A 21,712-nucleotide genomic window follows, 5' to 3' on the forward strand; every position below is an offset into this window, starting at 1 on the left:
GATTTGAGTAGTTGGGGTGTTTTGGCTGTGCCAGGTCTTGGCTGTGGCACTTGGGATCATTTTTTCAGTTGCAAATGCAGGCTCCTAGTTGCAGCACGTGGGGTCTAGTTTCCTGACCAGGGATTGAACCCAGGCCCCCTGCATTGGGAGTGTGGAGTCTTAGCCACTGGACCCCTGGGGAAGTCCCCATAGATTGTAGTTTTATAAATGGAAATGGCCAGAAAGTTTTTCTGTATCATATCAAGAGACCACCCAGGTAAAGAATCTGTAGTGAACAGAAATTGTTTCCTGATTTTGAAATTCAGTTACTTGCACTGAATTTTTGAAGTCTTCATGTACTTTGGTTGAGTTTTATATACCTTTCTCCCTGCTAGATTGGACAGAAATGCTTGAACTGCCTTTTAAGAAAACTTTCAGAAAAAAAAAAAAAGACTTATTTAAATGATAGGTACTTATTATAAGAAAAAAAGAGTTAAGAATTAGCAGAAAGATAGCAGAAAAATCACGCAAAATCCCACTAACCCCTAAAATCTGTTAAAACTGATCACTGCACATTAGTATACCTTTGCGTGTATATATACAGGTAGAAGAGATTTTATAAAAATGGGGGATAATTGTAGTCCTGCATTGTTTGTTTCACTACCATTTTAAGTTCAGGTGACAGTCCAAAAGCCCTTTTACCAACCTTCTTATAAAATGGATCAACTGAGTTTAGATTTGTGATACATTTATTTTTTAATAATATGGGAGGACTACTGAACTTGTTTGGAAATACTTCTGACAAATGAATAATATCTGCCAAATTGCTTTTTCTCTCCTTGTTTATCTTGTGAATGATCCTTGATAACTTTCCTTAAAAGAAATAACCAACCCCAAAATAAGTCTTTGAGGATTTCTGGTAACTGGAAGAAAGCACAGTAGGCTGTGACTGCCTTAGAGGTTCGAGAGAGGTGTGTTACGGAAAGTCAACTGATGGTCCACACAGGGTAGCCTGGGTGTGGGAGGTAGGGGGAGGGTGTATTTTCTTGTCAGCTTGCCATATGCCTGATCCTTTGCAGCAGCAGTATTCTCAGTGTACCACAGATTCTAATCATACTTTGACTTACTGTAAATAAAGCTGAGCTTTATATGCACCAGATTGGAATTTTGAAATTGACTGGTAATTTGTGAAGTTCATGACCAAAGAGAATTTCTTCTGGAAATGGCAACCCACTCCAATGTTCTTACCTGGAGAATCCCAGGGACGGGGGAGCCTGGTGGGCTGCCGTCTCTGGGGTCGCACAGTCGGACACGACTGAAGCGACTTAGCAGCAGCAGGTTTCCTAAAGGTCTGAAGGCCCTTTATACCATCCCTGGGTGGCAGATAGCTTGAAATCTCTAAAAGTTTAAGCATGGAAGCAGCCTAGGTGTCCATCAACAGATGAATAGATCAGGAAAAAGCTGTACATACATTCAATGGAATATTACTCAGCCATAAGAAGGAATGAATTTGAGTCATTGCTAGTGAAGTGGATGACTCTAGAGCCTGTTATATACAAAGTGAAGTAAGAAAAACATCATATATTAATGCATATATATGGAATCTAGAAAAATGGTACTGATGAACCTATTTGTAGGGCAAGAATAGAGACCAGACAGAGAACAAATTTGCAGATGCTTTAGGGGAATGAGAGGGTGGGATGAACTGACAGAGTAGCATGGAAATGTGCATTACCATATGTAAAGTAGATAGCTAGCAGGAAGTTACTGTATAGTTCTGGGAGCTCAGCTCTCATGTCGGTGCTCTGATGACCTAGAGGAGTGGAGTGGGAAGGTGGGAGGGAGGGGATATATGTATACTTGTGACTGATTAATGTTGTACGGCAGAAACCAACACAACATTGTAAAGCCAATATCCTCCAGTTAAAAAAAGTTGTAAGTTGAATTTCGGGCCTTGGAACTCTCATACCATAGCTTATACTTGTGTAATTACAGTGTTCATGTTGGTCAGATCTCTGGTTGATTGTATAAACTGTCAAGTTCTTAGGTTATTAGATTCTGATCATCCAGTTGAGTCATTGTAGGTTTTAGCTTTTGCCAGATTAATAGAGTTGATCATTAGCTACTTTTGTTTTAACAACAGAGGATATGTTTTTAGGGACTTGACTAGCTCTGAGGGGTACCCTTGTTTTTCTTGGTGGCCTTGTACATGCTAAGTATACAAGCCACCTGGCAGGCTGTGGGAACAGCCAGTGTTCGGTATCCTTTGTGTCTTGGTTTTCTATTGCTGCTGTAACAAACATCACGGGTTTGTGGCTTGAAACAACACAAACTCACCTGATGGTCGAGGCCATCAGAAGGTTGAAATGAGTCTCACTGAGCTGATGTTGGCAGATGTTGGCAGAACTGTGTTCCTTCTGGTAGGAGAGAATCTTTGCTTGCTTTTTCCAGCTTCCAGAGGACCCCGGCATTGCTTGGTTCATGGTCCCTTCCTCCATCGTCAAAGCCAACAACGCAGCATCTTCAAATCTCTGAGTCTCCTGCAGCCCTCTTTCATGGCAAAGACATTTGTGATTACACTGGGCCCATGTCAGTTCAAGATTCTTAATCCCAGCTGCAAAGTCCCTTTTGGCATGTAAGAAACAGAAAGTTTCAGAGGTTAGGATATGGACATCTTTAGTGGGCCATTACTCTGCTTACCACACTTTATTATGGTAGAACCCTGTAGTAGAACTTATTTTAGCAAAAAGTTCAAGTTTGTATTTTAAAATTGTATCTGTCAAAGCCGCCAGTGTCCTGCGTGTTTCTAACTCAGTGGTTCCTTTCTGTTTTGATCTTAATGAAAGCTTTGCTGCTGCTATTTAGTCGCTCAGTCATGTCAGACTCTTTGTTGATCTTATGGGCTGTAGCCTTCCAGGCTCCTCTGGCCATGGGATTTCCCAGGCAAGAATACTGGAATGGGTTGCCATTTCCTTCTCCAGGGGATCCTCCCGACCCAGGGATTGATCCCGCATCTCCTGCATTGGCAGGCAGATTCTTTACCGCTGAGCCACCTGGGAAGCCCCCATAACTAAACCTTTAGCAACATTCAGTTGTCTTACTTGTTTTTGAAGGTTTTTTTTTTTTTTTTTTTTTGACTTTGTGAAACTTCTATCACACTTGTGATTTTCCTTACATCTTTTTGACTGCTTCTGTAATCTGCCAGCTCCTTCTCTTATGCTTGACCTCAGGTCTGGTCTGTACTTTCTAGCTCTGGTCTCCAAAGAGAAAATGTAGGATTCAGTCTCTTCCGAAATCTTTCAAATTCTATATCCTGCCTGCGGCCCTGAGCGTCAGAATTTAATGTCACAGTTGCTGCTCCACGTTAGTAAGTATCTCAGGTTTACCTGTGGAAAACAAATCTTAATTTCTCAACCAAACCTATTTCCCCTCAACCTGTTACCCATTCCACTCATGGGCACTGCCTACTTCTTCAAGCTGAAAGACGTAAAGAAGGATGAGTCTGTTAGTCTCCGTGTAAGTCCTGTGGGTTCTTGTGAGTCTACTTGCCTCATCTCCACTGTTACCACCCTAGGCCAGGCTATTCCCATGTGGACTGTTTTAGTGCCTGACTGTTCCCCTTTTATCCCTACTCCCTCACCTTGCCCTCATCCTACCCTTCCTCTACACAGGAAAGCTAATTACTTGAGGATTTGAAGAGGCTGCGTGACTGTCTTGTTTAAATCCATAGTATCGTCCTCTTATACCATATTTTTACTATTTTCTGACCACTGCCATCTGTGACTTCATTTTTTCCCTTGTTTGTACTTGCTTTAGCCATAGTGGCTTCATTTCTCAACACTGCCCCCCCCCCCTTTTTTTCAAGATTTTTGTTTTTGATGTTGGATCATTTTTAAAGTCTTTATCAGATATGTTACAATATTCCTTCTGCTTTATGTTTTGATTTTTTGACCACAAGGCATGTGGAATCTTCGCTCCCCAATCACGAATTGAACCTGCACGCCCTGCATTGGAAGGCGAAGTCTTAACTACCAGACCACCAGGAAAGTCCCTCACAAGGCCTTTGACTTGGCTTGCTTGCTATTTCTGCTACTTGGGCCACTCTTACTTAAATATTTGCATGGCTGGCCCTTTCTTGTGATTCAGGTGTCAAGTCCTCTTCACTTGCTATTTTGTCCTATTTGATCTTTCTGCTATCTGAAATAATCTTGTCTTTTTTTTTTGTCTTCACCAATTCTGCTTTGCTTAGAAAGGTGGCTGGTATGTTGAAAGTGCTCTCGAAGATGTTGAAATAAGTCCCTAAACAAGCATCAAATCGCACCAGACCAGGGAGACGATTTTTCACCTGTCCCCCATGGAGCAGACCTTTCTATCCACTGAAAGTCAGATATGGCAGGCACATGCCTCTCTCCAGTGAGTTCACGTATAGCTTCAGCTGACCTGAGATTCAATCACCTACAAGGATTTCAGCTCATTTGATAAGTCTCCCCATCTCCACTCTGCTTCCCATTCCATTCTTCCTCTGCAGCTTTCTCTCCACATCCTAATCACATTATAGCTCAAATCCTGCCTAATTTTTAATAATTTATCCTATATATCATTGCTTCTCAGTTTTAGTGTCATTTAGAGGTTTTTTCCTAAGAGACCAGGATTGAGTACAGTCAATTCTCAAGAATATTTCATGTCAGTCAATAAAGTTAAACACATTTTTTTTTTTTTTTTTGGCCACACAGTATGTGTTATCTTAGTTCTCTGACCAGGGCTGGAACCTGAGCCCGTTGCACTGGAAACTCAGAGTCTTACCCACTGGACTGCCAGGGTAGTTGCAACACATTCATTTTAATGGCTACAAAATAATTTACAGATTACATTTTTTAATAGTTCAAATTCAGTGGAATTATTAACTTAGCTGCCTGTTCCTCTTTGAGACCAAGGTGGAGGCAAATGGATGTAACTTTTCAGGACAGAGCAACAATAAGATGGTGAATTGAAAATGCAGACCAAGGGAAAATATTTCTTTATTAGGACCCTTATGTTCCACACCTGAATATTTTCAGACAGTGATTCTGTTGGATTACTATATGTTACTGAACCCTAGGGGAGATTCCTGAAGGAAAAGAATTGCTGGAACACAAACATTCTCAGATAGGCCTAGCTTTGCTGAGCTATAAGAGTGCACAATTGCCAGTGTGACATAGTATCACCTAGACAAGTGTGAGTTTAAAATCAATAGAGTTCCTGAAGAAACAAATGAGACATCTAACAAATCTACTTGAGTAAACAAGGCCAAAGTATGCATCTAAATGCCAGCTAAAGGACAGTAACAGTACTTTATAGGCTGAACCACTTGATGTAATTAATGAGAGAATGGAACTTGGTCAAGTGGAAACAACTGGTTTAAGTTCACAGATGTGTGTGGAAACAGTATTTATTTAAAGTGCCTTATGTTAGATTTTCCACTTAAGTTTTAAAATATTGTTGCTGTTTAATTTCTCCAATAAACCCATGAGATAGGTAATATCTCCATTATGCATATGGGAAACTTCATTTCAGAGGTTAAATGACTTGTCTAATGAGTTTGGCTTCAGAGAAATAGGAACAGTAAGTATGTTTCTGTGAGTTATACTGTCTGGGTTTGAATCATCTTCTATCAATTATAGACTAATCTCTTTGATCCTCAGTTTCTTTATCTATAAAAGGAGATGACAGTTTTCACACATAGATTTACCTAGGGGGGAAGAGATCAAATAATTGATGGAGAGGGCTTAACTCGTAGGAAGCACTTAATATAACCTAGTGGGTACATGCTCAGTTTCTCAGTGGTGTCTGACTCTGTGACCCCGTGGACTAGCCCTGGACAGGCTACAGAGAACAGACTCCTCTGTCCATGGGATTTTCCAGCCAAGAATACTGGAATGAGTTGCCATTTCCTCCAGGGGATTTTCCTGACCCAAGGATCAAACCTGTGTCTCCTGCACTGGTAGCAGGATTCTTTACCACTGTGCCACCTGGGAAGCCCCAATATTATGTATTTATTCTATCAGTGATCCCTCCTAACTTTGGGATTTGTTGGAAAAATAGATGAAAAAGATGGGGAGTGGATGTCAATGAGAAGATAAAATGGTCTGCTTCTAATTTTGCCAAGTGAGTATTAAAACATCACCTACCACCATAATCTTCATGAAAGAAAAGACATTTTGAAATCCTAGTTGGTAGTGAAGGGCAGAGTCTCAGAATAAAGGGCTATTCCTTAAACTGAATAAATTTAGCTTCATAAAAAAGACAATATAATTCTTTTTTTATTTTAGGCCATGCCACACTGCTTGTGGGATCTTAGTTTTCTGACCAAGGATTGAACCTTGGCCCTCAGCAGTGATAGTACAGAGTCCTAACCAGTGGACCACCTGGGAATTTCTTCTTATTTCACCATGAAGTAGGAATTAGAAGCTCTAGAAGTCACTCTACAGTTCTGAAATATTTCAGTTCTAATATTCATACTCTTTCCCAACCCTCCCTGTTTCTAGTTTCCCCCATCTGATTTAGAAATACTATTGACAATCCACAGTCTAAGTGAATTTTTACCTTAGGAATGAGTGAATGACTGCTCTAAGAAGTCATGGAGACTGCAGTTGAATATTGGACTTGTTAAAACAGTGGGCAGTATAAGAAAGTAGCACAAACCGTAATAAATAATCATTCATCTAACAAATATTCTACTAGGCCTACATGTGTGACTAAGCAAACACAACTAATTCATGCCCTTTGACCCTTAACATTTGGATTACTCCTATCTCCCAGGTCAGGTAGGTTCTAAAGGTTTCAAGGTAAACAGAACATATTCTTAGAGCTTTAATTTTAATTGAAGGAGTCAGAAGTGGGAGAGCTGGGAGAAAAGTAATTTATCTGACAACTCGAAATTTTTATTAAAAGCATAACATGGATTTCCCTGGTGGTCCAATAATTGGAGTTTGCCTATCAATGCAAAGGACATGGGTTTGATTCTTGGTCCCGAAAGACCCCACGCACCTCGGGGCAGCTAAACCTATGCACCACAACTACTGGGCCTGTGCTCTAGATTCCATGTTTGGGAATGAAAGAAGCCACTGCGATAAGAAGCCCACGCACTGCAACTAGAGAGGAGCCCCACCCACTTGCTGCAATTAGAGAAAGTTTGCACTCAGCAACAGAGACCTGGGGTAGCAAACAAAAAAAAATATATTCCCATAGCCACAAAAAGGAATGGCATGCAAAATTTGCATGGGTTAAAAGAATACAATAAAGACAGTTTTACCCTTGTAAAAGACAGTTTGGGCCAGAGCTCCAGATTAGCATGCATGGTTTACTCTCTGCCTCTAGGCCAGTGATTCTTTGCACTTTGCTTGCGTAAACATCATCTGAAGAACTTTTTAAAAAAATACAGATTTCACGGTCCTAGAGATTATGATTCAGTAAGGCTGTGGTGAAGCCTAGAATCTGCTTTAGGAAAAATCTTTTGGGAGAGTCCAACATAGCAGTGGTGGCCCACGGATCTGAGAGGCCTTACCTTAGGATGGATACCTCATCAGTTTCAGAAGGCAAAAAATGTAGAACTGAAATCCACAGAGTGAAATTTAGCAACATTTCCTCATTAGAGAAAAAAACAAACCCTGCACTTCCCTGCTGGCCCAGTGGTAAAGAATCCACCTGCCAATGCAGAAGACATGGGTTCGATCCCTGATCTGGGAAGATCCCACATGCCTCAGCAACTAAATGTGAGAGCGGAAACTACTGAGCCCGCTTGCCGCATCAGCTCAAGCCTGTGCGTCCTAGAGCCCGTGCTGCACAACAAGAGAAGTCAGTGCAATGAGAAACCCATGCATGGCAGCTACAGAGTAGCCCCCACTCTCTGCAACTAGAGAAAAGCCCATGTAGCCGTGAAAACCCAAAATAGCCAAAAATAAATAAATACACAATTTTTAAAAATCTCACTTTTTGCATTGTATCCCCACTATCTCTGAATGCTGCCAATTTAAGATACAGTCAAACTGTATAGATTAATTCCAGGTTCAGTTCAGTTCAGTTGCTCAGTCATGTCCGACTCTTTGCGACCCCATGGACTGCAGCACCCTAGGTTTCCCTGCCCTTATTTAACTTATTTAACGTATATGCAGAGTACATCATGCAAAATGCCAGGCTGCATGAAGCACAAACGTATCAAGATTGCTGGGAGAAATATCAATAACCTCAGATACCAGATGACACCAACCTTATGGCAGAAAACAAAGAACTAAAGAGCCTCTTGATGAAAGTGAAAGAGGAGAGTGAAAAAGTTGGCTTAAAATGCTACATTCAGAAAACTAAAATCATGGCATCCGGTCCCATCACTTCATGGGAAATAGATGGGGAAACAATGGAAACAGTGACAGACTATTTTTGGGGGTTCCAAAATCACTGCAGATGGTGACTGCAGCCATGAAATTAAAAGACGCTTGCTCCTTGAAAGAAAAGCTATGACCAACCTAGATGGCATATTAAAAAGCAGAGACATTACTTCACTGACAAAGGTCCGTCTAGTCAAAGTTATGGTTTTACCAGTAGTCATGTGTAGATGTGAGAGTTGGACTATAAAGAAAGCTGTGTGCCGAAGAATTGATGCTTCTGAACTGTGGTGTTGGAGAAGACCTTGAAAGTCCCTTGGACTGCAAGGAGATCCTACCAGTCCATTCTAAAGGAAATCAGTCCTGAATATTCATTGGCAGGACAGATGCTGAAGCTGAAACTCCAATACTTTGGCCACCTGATGTGAAGAACCAACTCATTTGAAAAGACCCTAATGCTGGGAAAGATTGAAGGCAGGAGAAGAAGGGGACAACAGAGGATGAGATGGTTGGATGGCACCAATGACTCAATGGACATAAGTTTGAGTAAACTTCGGGAGTTGATGATGGACAGGGAAGCCTAGCGTGCTGCAGTCCATGGGGTCCCAAAGAGTAGGACACAACTGTGCGACTGCACTGAACTGATGATTACAAGTGATATTGTTTTTGTTAATTTATCATGGGTCCAGTGGCCTTGGCTGATGTTGGTGTTCTGTAAAACTGTATTATATTCTACTGGGGAACGCAGTGGTCTAGCTTTGAGTGCTAGGCCAGCTCCGGGCTTTCAAGGTGAAGATAAAAATAGGTAAAATACTATTATACAGGACTTACCTGGTGGTCTAGTGGTTAAGAATCTGCCTGCCAGTGTAGGAGACATGGGTTTGCTCCCTGGTCAGGGAAGATCCCATAGGCCATGGAACAGCTAAGCCCATGCACCAGAAATACTGAAGGCTGTGTGCTGCAGCTACTGAAGCCTGCGTGCCTCGTGCCTGTGCTCTGCAACAAGAGAAGCCAGTGCAATGAGAAGTGTGCATATCAGAAAGAAGAGTAGCTCCTGCTTGCTACAACTAGAGAAAGTCCATGCACAGCAATGAAGACCTCAGTTCAGTTCAGTTCAGTCGCTCAGTCGTGTCCGACTCTTTGTGACCCCATGGACTGCAGCACGCCTGGCCTTCCTGTCCATCACCAACTCCTGGAGTTTACCCAAACCCATGTCCATTGAGTCGGTGATGCCATCCAACCATCTCATCCTCTGTCGTCCCCTTCTCCTCCTGCCCTCAATCTTTCCCAGCATCAGGGTCTTTTCAAATGAGTCAGCTCTTCGCATCAGGTGGCCAAAGTATTGGACTTTCAGCTTCAACATCAGTCTTTCCAATGAACACTCTGAACTGATCTCCCTTAGGATAGACTGGTTGGATCTCCTTGCAGTCCAAGGGACTCTCAAGAGTCTTCTCCAGCACCATACTTCAAAACCATCAATTCTTTGGCGCTCAGCTTTCTTCGCAGTCCAACCCACATCCATACATGACTACTGGAAAAACCATAGCCTTGACTAGATGGATCTTTGTTGGCAAAGTAATGTCTCTGCTTTTTAACAAGCTGTCTAGATTGGTCATAACTTTCCTTCCAAGGAGTAAGCGTCTTTTAATTTCATGGCTACAGTCACCATCTGCAGTGATTGGGAGCCCCCCACAATAAAGTCTTCCACTGTTTCCCCATTTATTTGACATGAAGTGATGGGACTGGCTGCCGTGATCTTTGTTTTCTGAATTTTGAGCTTTAAGCCAACTTCTTGGCTTAAAAAAGAAAGCCTCTTTCACTTTAATCAAGAGGCTCTTTAGTTCTTCTTCACTTTCTGCCATAAGGGTGGTGTCATCTGTGTATCTGAGGTTATTGATATTTCTCCGGGCAATCTTGATTCCAGCTTGTGCTTCATCCAGCCCAGCGTTTCTCATGATGTACTCTGCATATAAGTTAAATAAGCAGGGTGACAATAATACAGATCTACGCCAACCAAAAAATGAAATAAATAGAAAATTTTAAAAATGCTCTTTTATGTCTGAATGGGATGTAGACACATCCAAAATGTTCAGCAATGGCTTTGGGCTGACAAGGATGAGAGGCAGTTCCATGTAGAGGGAAAAACTGGAATTACTTTTCCTATGAAACCTATAGTTACTGCATGAAGCTGACAATAACATTAGCAGCTTCCACTTGTTGAGCCCCTACTATATGCTATAATGTGTATTGTATTACTGCTTTACACACATACAACTTTGCAAGTCAAATCTGTTTTGATCATCTGTGTTTAAAACTCAGCAGTGGCCACAGGACTGGAAAAGGTCAGTTTTCATTCCAATCCCAAAGAAAGGCAATGCCAAAGAATGCTCAAACTACCGCACAATTGCATTCATCTCACACGCTAGTAAAGTAATGCTCAAAATACTACAAGCCAGGCTTCAGCAATATGTGAACCGTGAACTTCCTGATGTTCAAGCTGGTTTTAGAAAAGGCAGAGGAACCAGAGATCAAATTGCCAACATCTGCTGGATCATGGAAAAAGCAAGAGAGTTCCAGAAAAGCATCTATTTCTGCTTTATTGACTATGCCAAAGCTTTTGACGGTGTGGATCACAATAAACTGGAAAATTCTGAAAGAGATGGGAATACCAGACCACCTGATCTGCCTCTTGAGAAATTTGTATGCATGTCAGGAAGCAACACTTAGAACTGGACATGGAACAACACACTGGTTCCAAATAGGAAAAGGAGTACGTCAAGGCTGTGTATTGTCACCCTGCTTATTTAACTTCTATGCAGAGTACATCATGAGAAACGCTGGACTGGAAGAAACACAAGCTGGAATCAAGATTGCTGGGAGAAATGTCAATAACCTCAGATATGCAGATGACACCACCCCTTATGGCAGAAAGTGAAGAGGAACTCAAAAGCCTCTTGATGAAAGTGAAAGAGGAGAGTGAAAAAGTTGGCTTAAAGCTCAACATTCAGAAAACTAAGATCATGGCATCCGGTCCTATCACTTCATGGCAAATAGATGGGGAAACAATGGAAACAGTGTCAGACTTTGTTTTTCTGGGCTCCAAACTCACTGCAGATGGTGAGTGCAGCCATGAAATTAAAAGACGCTTACTCCTTGGAAGGAAAGTTATGACCAACCTAGATAGCATATTCAAAAGCAAAGACATTACTTTGCCAACAAAGGTCCATCTAGTCAAGGCTATGGTTTTTTCTGTGGTCATGTATGGATGTGAGAGTTGGACTGTGAAGAAGGCTGAGAGCTGAAGAATTGATGCTTTTGAACTGTGGTGTTGGAGAAGACTCTTGAGAGTCCCTTGGACTGCAAGGAGATCCAACCAGTCCATTCTGAAGGAGATCAGCCCTGGGATTTCTTTGGAGGGAATGACGCTAAAGCTGAAACTCCAGTACTTTGGCCACCTCATGCGAAGAGTTGACTCATTGGAAAAGACTCTGATGCTGGGAGGGATTGGGGGCAAGAGGAGAAGGGGACGACAGAGGATGAGATGGCTGGATGGCATCACTTACTCGATGGACGTGAGTCTGAGTGAACTCCGGGAGTTGGTGATGGACAGAGAGTCCTGGTGTGCTGTGATTCCTGGGGTCACAAAGAGTCGGACACGACTGAGCGACTGATCTGATCTGATCTGAACATTCTTAGAATCAGCTAGTCATTAGATGGAATTACTGCTGTATTAAGGAATTGGACCCATTTGAAGTTTGCTCACTTTCCACTGGTCTTGCCGGGTGGCTCAGCTGGTAAAGAATCTGCCTGCCAATGCAGGCAACGCAAGAGACGTGGGTGGGGAAGATTCCCTGGAAAAGGAAATGGCAACCCACTCCAATATTATTGCTTGGAAAATTCCATGGACAGAGGAGCCTGGTTGGCTACAATACATGAGGTTGGAAAGAGTCGGACAGGACTGAGCACACATGCAGTTTCCACTACGCCAGGATCTCTCTGTTCATAACTTTGATGTCTCTATGTACAACAATGGAGAATATAGTACATGCTTGGCAGGATTGTTCTGAGACTCCATTGCTATCATTTCTCTGAAAGTACCTGGCCTAGTAACTGGCTCATGGTAAACAAACTGTAACTAAGTTTTCCCTTTTACATCAGAGTGAAGCTATCTCTGATGGTGAGTACGGAGTTCGTCAATAGTCTGTGCTGAGTTACTCCAGTTAACTTAAACCTCCAGGTCAAAAAAAGGCTAAAAAATTTCACAGAATAGAGTTTTAGAGCTCCAAGATGTTGTCAAGGTGCTTTCTTACAGATGAGGAAAACGAAGCTTAAAAAGGCAGTTATGGCCAGTGTCTCACTTAACCGCTTTCAGAGCAAAGCTGAGACCCATTCCTAAGCCCCCTGTTTCTCAGGCCACAGAGCTGCTTCTTTTCAGGAAGCCTAGGTTAGAAGTCACAGGACTTGGGGGACTCTGGCGTGCAGTTTGGTGGCCCTTAAAAAGTTCGGGGACCACCGATGCCCTTTCAGGTGTGCGGCCGCAGAGCTCTGTTAACGGTAACTGGGAAGAGCTTCTCCTGTCTTGTTTTGTAATCAGGGAAAAGTTTCAAAATGCTTTTTGTTCAGTGCAGTCGGTAACTGAAGTATTTGGCGACGAGTTCTCGCAGCCTGATTTGCGGGAGTTAGTATGGGAGTTCCGTGCCTGGCGGAGAGGACCGAGGAGGCTAGGCGGTGCGATTTTCTCTTCAGTCAAGGGAGTCACGTTCCAGGCATCCGGGGGTGTTCAGTGGTTCCGCCCTCAGATGGGCGTGGCCTGGCGGAAGAGGGGCGTGGCGTGGCGAAGCAGGGGTGGGGCGAAGCAGGAGCTGGAGGAAGGAGGAAGGGCCGTACAGAGACGGGCTCCCTGAGCCAGCTGTGCTGCGGCCTCTTCGACATGTCGGCGCACCAGCAGGGCACGGAGCTCGGTAAGGGCCCGCAATCGCTCCCTCTCCTCTCCATTGCTCTCGATCCCTTGCTTCCTCCAGCCTTGCGGCGCCTGGTGCCCTGGCCAGGGGTTTCGGAGGCGAGTGCTAGACCGGTCGGGTGGCGCAGGCGTGGGGGCAGCAACCCAGGAGATTCAACCCTTGGGCACGTGGACCCTGCAAGTCTTGACTCACGAGCCTTATATTTATAATCGGAGAAAGTAATCGGAAGGGATTCGACTTTGATCTTTCAGCTCATTCGTTCATCTGGTTGCAAAGAACAACAGCAGTAATCAAAAAACCCCAAGACCCGCAAACAAACCAGATGAAAACCTTCGTTCCGTATTAACAGAATTACCTTGCGCTATTTAATGCTGGCTTTCCATGGGTTATTGTTGGCACAGCTCTAGGTCCAGAGTGGTCTTACTGTTGAAAAAGTTGTCAGGTCTCTGGACTATGTGCTGTATGCTAAGTCACTTCAGTCGTGTCCGACTCCGTGACACTGCTGATTGTAGGCTCCTGTGTCCATGGGATTCTCCAGACAAGAGTACTGGAGTGGGTTGCTATTTCCTCCTCCGGGGGATCTTCCCGACCCAGGGATTGAACCTGCATCTCTTAAATTTTCTTGCATTGTGAGGCGGATTCTTTACCACTAGCGCCACCTGGCACTATATAGTCCGTCCTTGGATTATATAACTTAATGGAAATTGTATGATTTTATAGGTACAATGATTTCTAAAAATGCTTGGATTATTTTGCCATTTATTTCATTTCATTGATATTATCAAATATTTCTGGCAAGAAAACCTAGTTTTGATTTTCCTGAATGTGAAAAATTTGTAATTCAGACATAGCAAAACCATGATGGAGCCAAAGGTTAGGGATCTTAGTTTAAGTATGATAGCTTGCTTATCTGTATTCTGAATCTTCACTTTAGCTGTGTGACTTTGGGCAAATAACTTACTCTGCTTAAATTTCTTAATCTGTTAAATGGTTATAATAGTAGCACTTGTCTCATAAAGTGCTTTGGAGATTAAATGAGAGGGTGTTAACTGATACATTGTGAGCACCTAGTAAACTACTATATACCATATACTTACTATTATATACTATTTGTGTGGAGAAGGAAATGGTGACCCACCCCAGTATTCTTGCCTGGAGAATTCCTTGGACAGAGGAACCTGGTGGGCTACAGTCCATGGGGTTGCAAAGAGTCAGAAACGACTAAGTGACTAACACACGCACACATAGTATTTGTGAGTACCTAGTAAACGATTATACACCAGATATATAGTAAGTATAAGGTATATAATAGTTTACTAGGTACTCACAAATAGTATATAATAGTACTCACAATATGCCAACTAAGTATACAATAATATAAGGAGAATTCTATTTTTAGGGGCCAATTTTGTGAAAATTAGCTAAAAATTTATATAATACATGTAGGTACTTTTTTTTTTTTTTTTCCTCTTTAAGTGGTTGTTCTCATTAAACAGCTTGGATTTCATGAGATGGTCCAGAACCCTTGTCGAATGGTAGAAGCTTGTCTTTATGAAGGCAGGTGATTTCCTCACCACATTGAGTCACCTTTACTCACTGCCCTTTAGTAGGTTATATTTTAAACTCAAGTTGTATCTTTGAAATGTGGACTTTAGTAAAAAAAGGAGTTTCCTAGATTGGAAGATCCAGAAAGATGATGGATGGAGGATAAGAATGGGCATAGGGCTTGGTCACCTTGGTATCTTCAGGGTATGGCTGTGACTCTGTTTACCATTTGATGCACTATTGTTTCACCAAAACATAGAACTTTTTCTTTCAAGAAGCACAATTAAACCATTTTTTGCTTTTTTTTTTCTTGAGTTATAATTGACATAGAAAATTTTATTTCCAAGAATTAGAATCATATCCATTTCTTTGTTGAAAAATAACAGTATAGACAAGAGAAAAACAATTCCTGTGTAGAAACTTTAGAAAAATTGGTTTTTGTAAACAAAAACCAATTGCTGTGTAGAATAATAGTACATGTAATTTTTATACAGCTATTTAAATGATCATAGTTTTGTTTTATTCTCTTTGTTTAAATAACATCAGATATATTTCTTGGATGTTTTTCCTTCACTGGTATTAATCATTAATCCAGACAGAGATTTAGCCTAAAATGCTAAAATAAGTTATTTGAAATATTTATGTAGTGGGAAAAAATCATTCAGTATTAATTTATGCAATATATTACTTAGTGCCTTAGTCTTTTGAAATAACACTAACTTTTTTTTAAAGAAATGAACTTTTAATCCTTTATTGGGTTGGGAAGATCCACTGGAGAAGGGATAGGCTGCTTACTCCAGTATTCTTGGGCTTCCTTTGTGGCTCAGCTGGTAAAGAATCCGCCTGCAATGTGGGAGACCTGGGTTTGATCCCTGGATTGGGAAGATCCCCTGGAGAAGGGAAAGGCTATGCACTCCAGTATTCTGGCCTGGAGAATTCCATGGACTGTATAGTCCAGGAGGTTGAAAAGAGTTGGACACGACTGTGTGACTTTCACTTCACACCTTGATTATAATTAGATTATAGATTGACCTATGGTTCTCAAACCTGAGTGCATTTCAGGACCACTGGAAAGGTTGGGCCCCATGTCCAGAGCTTCTGATTCATTGAGATCTCAATTTGTATTTCGAATGAGCTGTCACCTAATGTTAATGCTGTAGGTCCAGGAGCCACACTCAAGAAAGCAAGCACCTAGGCCAAAGCCACAGGCTGCTCAAAAGCTAGACCAGCTCTAGGGTTCTTCTTCCTTCTGATTCCAAACTGGTCAAGCCTTCTTCATAGGAAGACACAGCTGTCACCTACCCACTTACAGCCAACACTGCTCAAAGAAAAGATATAATCTATCTAACTATAAGCTTTGTAGTTCTGTGGTGCACCTTTGGCCCTTTGTTGTTATTCTTTAGTTGCTAAGTCATCTCCAACTCTTTGTGACTCCATGAACTGTAGCCCACCAGGCTCCTCTGTCCATGGGATTCTCCAGGCAAGAGTACTGGAGTGGGTTGCCATTCCCTTCTCCAGGGGATCTTCCCAACCCAGGGATCGAACCTGCATCTCCTGCATTGCAGGAAGACTTTACCTGCTGACCTATTGGGGAAGCCAATCTCTTGTGTACAGAAAGGAAATTTTCAAAGATTTCTGAAAAACAGAAAAGAAAAAGAAAAAAAACTCCTTGAAAACTGATTTTTAGCTGAGACAGGATGGGGACAATTCTATGAATTTCCTGTTTTGCAGTAAAAAGAAATTGTTTTAGGCATATATTTACAATTGGAATGATCAGGAGCCATGATTACTGAGAAAACTGTTTTGCTCTGTAGAAACATTTTTTGTAATTCAAGTCAGAACAGACAAGGCAATTTATTTGCTTAAAATACAGATAAAGAAGATCAGCTTTGGATTAGTTGCTAAACCAAGAAGCAAGATGGAGTTTTGTATTTTATGAAATACATTTATTCATCAAAAAGTTGTTATTGAGTAGCAGTTGTGAACTGGTTGATATTACCTGGGCTCTAGGGATACAACATGGACAAGGGGAGTCCCTGCCTTCATAGAACTAGGTCCGATGGCTAGCTGCATTGAGCCAAGCTGCAGTTAAAATAAGTGCAAATGTGATACACTGTTACTTTCCATTTATTTTGTCTTTTAAAGAAATTAGATAGTTATGCCTAAACTGTACCTTAAATGAGTTACCATAACAGAGAAGACTCTTGAGAGCCCCTTGAACTTCAAGGAGATCAAACCAGTCAATCCTAAAGGAAAATAAACCTTGAATATTCATTGGAAGGACTGATGTTCCAGTACTTTGGCCACCTGATATGAAGAGCCAACTGATTGGAAAAGACCCTGGTGCTGGTAAAGATTGAGGACTGAGGAGAAGGGAATGACAGAGGATGAGATATGGCGTCATCAACTCAGTGGAGATGAGTTTGAGCAAACTCTGGGAGACAGTGAAGGACAGGAAAGCCTGGAGTGCTCAGTTTATGGGATCGCAAATATTTGGACACCCTTATGGCAGAAAGTGAAGAGGAACTAAAAAGCCTCTTGATGAAATTGAAAGAGGAGAGTGAAAAAGTTGGCCTAAAGCTCAACATTCAGAAAACGAAGATCATGGCATCTGGTCCCATCACTTCATGGCAAATAGATGGGGAAACAGTGGAAACAGTGTCAGACTTTGTTTTTTTTGGGCTCCAAAATCACTGCAGATGGTGATTGGAGCCCTGAAATGAAAAGACGCTTACTCCTTGGAAGGAAAGTTATGACCAACCTAGATAGCATATTCGAAAGCAGAGACATTACTTTGCCAACAAAGGTTCGTCTAGTCAAGGCTATGGTTTTTCCAGTAGTCATGTATGGATGTGAGAGTTGGACTATGAAGAAAGCTGAGCGTCAAAGAATTGGTGCCTTTGAACTGTGGTGTTGGAGAAGACTCTTGAGAGTCCCTTGGACTGCAAGGAGATCCAACCAGTGCATTCTAAAGGAGATCTGTCCTGGGTTTTCTTTGGAAGGAATGATGCTAAAACTGAAACTCCATTACTTTGGCCACCTCGTGTGAAGAGTTGACTCATTGGAAAAGACTGTGATGCTGGGAGGGATTGGGGGCAGGAGGAGAAGGGGACGACAGAGGATGAGATGGCTGGATGGCATCACCGACTCGATGGATGTGAATTTGAGTGAACTCCGGGAGTTGGTGATGGAGGGAGGCCTGGCATGCTGTGATTCATGGGGTTGCAAAGAGTCCAAAACGACTGAGCGACTGAACTGAACTGAAATGAGTGACTGAACAACAGTAACAACAAGGGCAATTTCCTCAAAGACTGCAACAACACTGTGGTCCTCAAATTGAAAACTTTAACATGAATTTATTATTATCATCCAACGCACAAACTTCAAGTTTAGCCAGATGTCCAAATAATGTTTGTTTAGTTCAAAAAAATTCACTTCAGTATCATGTGTTGTCTTGAATCGTCATGTCTCTTTAGTTGTCTTCAGGCTGAAATGATTGCTTAGTGTTTTGTTGACTTCTGCAGCACAGAGGCCAGTTGTTTTAAAGACTGTTCCTCTGTTTCTATTTGCCATGTTTGTTTTGTGGTTAGATTTAGATTATGTATCCTTGGCAGGAATTTCACAGGAATGATGCTACATACTTCTCATTGCATCCTATTAAGTAGCCCATGATATTGATTTGTCTCATTATTGATGTTCATTTTGATCATTCGATTAAGGTGTTGTCTCCAAGGCTTCACCACTGTAAAGTTACTTTTTAACCTTTGTAATTCATGTGTCTTTTGTGTTGTGGTACTTTGAAGCTAAGTACCCTATTTCTCTGCAAATTTTCCATTTATTTATGTTTTTTTATATTAGTATACATTTGAGGTTTCCTATTTTTTTTCAAATGGTTTGTAGTTTTTACTATTATTATTTAATATTGAAATTGTTGAGGTTTTGCTAAAGGGATTCTCTTCATCTTAGCTCCTCTCTCTTTTTAACATGTCTCATTATTTTTGAAGTACTTCATTCTTTCTTGGCTTAACAAGGTGTTCCAGGCTTCTCTTATATTGGATTGGCTAAAAAGTTTGTTCTGATTTTTCCATAACATCTTATGGGAAAGCCCAAATGAACTTTTTGGCCAACCTAATACTTCCCCTGGTGACTCAGATGGTAAAGAATCTGCCTGAAATGTGGGATGCCCAGGTTCAATCCCTGGGTCAGGAAGATTGCCCGGAGAAGGGCATGGCAACCCACTCCAGAATTCTTGCCTGGAGATTCCGTGGACAGAAGAGCCTGGTGGGCTACATACAGTTCATGGGGTTGCAAACAGTCAGACACTACTGAGTGACTACACTTTCACTTTCAATACTTTCCCTGGCCCAGCACTAGAGTCAGCTCTTTCTCCAAGGAATGTTTTTTTCAGTGGATAATGGTGTTTAGAAGCCATGATCTGGGCAGCAGGTATGGAGACTGGTGTGTCCCTGCTCCTAAGCCCCTCACTTGGTAGAGTTAGACTGTGTACACACACACACACACACACACACACACACATTTACTTCTATAACTACCTACTTATCATCTATCTATATCTCTCTGTATAGTGAAAACCATGAATTCACACCGATTCTTCCAATTCCAGACCAGCATCACAGATTTATTCAGTTTTTCTTCCTTTGCATGTTTGAAACCCTTCACATGCTGGGTTGTACATACTCCATGCCCAGTAGACGTTCTTCTCAACTTTCTCAAGTTCTGACCCGCTGTGCTGGGCACCTGCATCCAGCCTGTACTCCAACTGCTGCATCAGGCTGCTGCCGACATCGATACCCCCCAGCAGGTGGTTCTCTGGCTCAATGACTCTCCCTGCTTCGCAGGGTGGGGGTAGGGTTTAGGATAATTGTTAGGAGAGGACGGGGACCAGAATACATTTAAAAAATTTATTCTTATTTATTATAAACTTACATTAAAAAAAAAAGAGCAAAGTAGAGTTCCTGCTGTTCTTGGCACTTGTTCCTTGTTGCTCATGATAATGGTTGGGCTGCCAAAATGAGCATAGCCTGGTCTCTGCTTTCCTGAAGCTCACAGTCAACTAAAGGAGACTGTCATGTATAAAAAATGATCACAGGAGGATACAGTGGCCATATTGTTGTTGTTATTGTTTAGTCGCTCAATTGTGTCTGACTCTTTGCGACCCTGTGGTCTGCAGCACACCAGGCTTTCCCGTCCTTCACCATCTCCTGGAGTTTGTTCAAACTCGTGCCATATAGAAGTAATCAAATTGGAAAGTTACAGAGGAATTTACAGGTAGTCCAGACCAGGTTTTTGGAAAGGATGTTTTTGACAGGGAGTAGTTTCTGCAAAGGAACTGACCCAAAACAGCCTGGCATGTTTCATTAACTATAGGAACCCAAGTTTCAGATTTCTAGTGCAATCTTCTCATTCTATAATGACTAACCATACTATTTTCGTGAAGAAAGAAGAAAAAAGTCCTTCATATTCTAGGTATGAAATTCATACACAGAGTCAATATATAATTATGTACACTTGTAGGTTTTTGAAAAAATATTTTATTTATTTGTTTAGGCTGTGCTGGGTCTTAGTTTCGGCATATGGACTCACGGTTGTGGGATGTGGAATCTAGTTCCCTGACCAGGGACTGAACTCAGGTCCCCTGCATTGGGATCTCGGAGTGTTACCCACTGTACCCCAGAGAATTTCCATACTTCTAGATTTTAAATGGGACCTCCTTTTCTGAACTTGAACTTTGATTTTATATTAAAAGTCTTTTACCCTTTGCATATAAGCACGAGTGATAAGGCTATCTTTTATTATTCTGATACTATTTTGATAAATGGCTTCCTACTTGGCTCAGTGGTAAAGAATCTGCCTGCCAATGTAAGTGACGCAGAACACGTGGGTTCGATACCCGGATTGGAAAGATCCCCTGGAGGAGGAAATGGCAACCCACTCCAGGATTCTGGCCTGAAAAATCTCATGGACAGAGGAACCTGGTGGGCTACAGTCCATGGGGTCACAAAGAGTCAGACACGACTGAGGAAGCACATGTGATTCATGATTTTAGTAACTAGAAAGCACTATAAGGGAATCATTTGTGTCTGTGGTATAATTAAATAATTAACAGCCCTGCATGGTGCCTGCTAAGTTAAAAAAAATAAAGCATCTGAGCTCTGTGAGTTTTAATTGTTAGAAGGGAAGACAGACTTCAAGCGCTCATGTGAAACGGGATGCCTCTGCCAGGAAAGAAAAACTAGTCAGCGAGACAGCGCAGAGAGCCCCGGAGGATGCGGTTTAGACGTGTCACTAGAAATTGTTTAAGTGGAGAGCGTCGGCCCTTTTAAAACACTGCCTGTCACTGGAGGATTGGGTCACCTTGAAATGTGTTCATCTTTGAGTTAAAGGCATGAAAAGGCACTTTGAAATTTTCCAGTTAACTTTGGTGTGTGTCGTGTGCGTGTCTGCAGTTGTTTCTCTTCTCCGCCCGCCTCAGCCGTTCACAGGCAGCTCCCTGGAAACCAGCGTGGTCGCACGAGAAGGATAAATGTTTCATCTCCATTCCAGCGAACTATACAGACTTTTTTAAAGTGTGGAGACACTCCAGGCTGCGAGTTCTGACTCTCTTTGTAGAGTCAGGCCTTCCTCCCCTAAAGCAGAGTCTGAGATAAGAGCAGCCTCCAGTAGTTCCTTCCTAAAAAGGTGCCACTTAGCTGGTGCTTTGGTTCTCTTGGACTGTGGTTAATAATGTCGGGATTGTGGCCTTTAATGTTGGGCGGAAATAATCCAAATTAACTGCTCTTGTAATCTCGGTTCAGATAAGCTTTTCAACTGAGCACCTAGTGGACCCAACTCCTGCCCCATGGCCACAAG

General features: G+C 42.0%; 1 protein-coding gene across 1 annotated transcript in view; it reads left to right on the plus strand.

The window, feature by feature from the left end:
• The first annotated feature begins 13,005 nt into the window (after positions 1-13,005).
• DERA (deoxyribose-phosphate aldolase) overlaps positions 13,006-21,712 on the plus strand; it is a 116,011-nt gene continuing 107,304 nt past the window's right edge. The window contains exon 1 of the mRNA XM_055571140.1: positions 13,006-13,297. Within this exon, the coding sequence (XP_055427115.1) occupies positions 13,021-13,297 (277 nt within the window). The 5' untranslated portion in view covers positions 13,006-13,020. The remainder of the gene's footprint in view (positions 13,298-21,712) is intronic.

This window comes from Bubalus kerabau, chromosome 1 (genome assembly GCF_029407905.1).
Source record: "Bubalus kerabau isolate K-KA32 ecotype Philippines breed swamp buffalo chromosome 1, PCC_UOA_SB_1v2, whole genome shotgun sequence".
Classification (NCBI taxonomy): domain Eukaryota; kingdom Metazoa; phylum Chordata; class Mammalia; order Artiodactyla; family Bovidae; genus Bubalus; species Bubalus kerabau.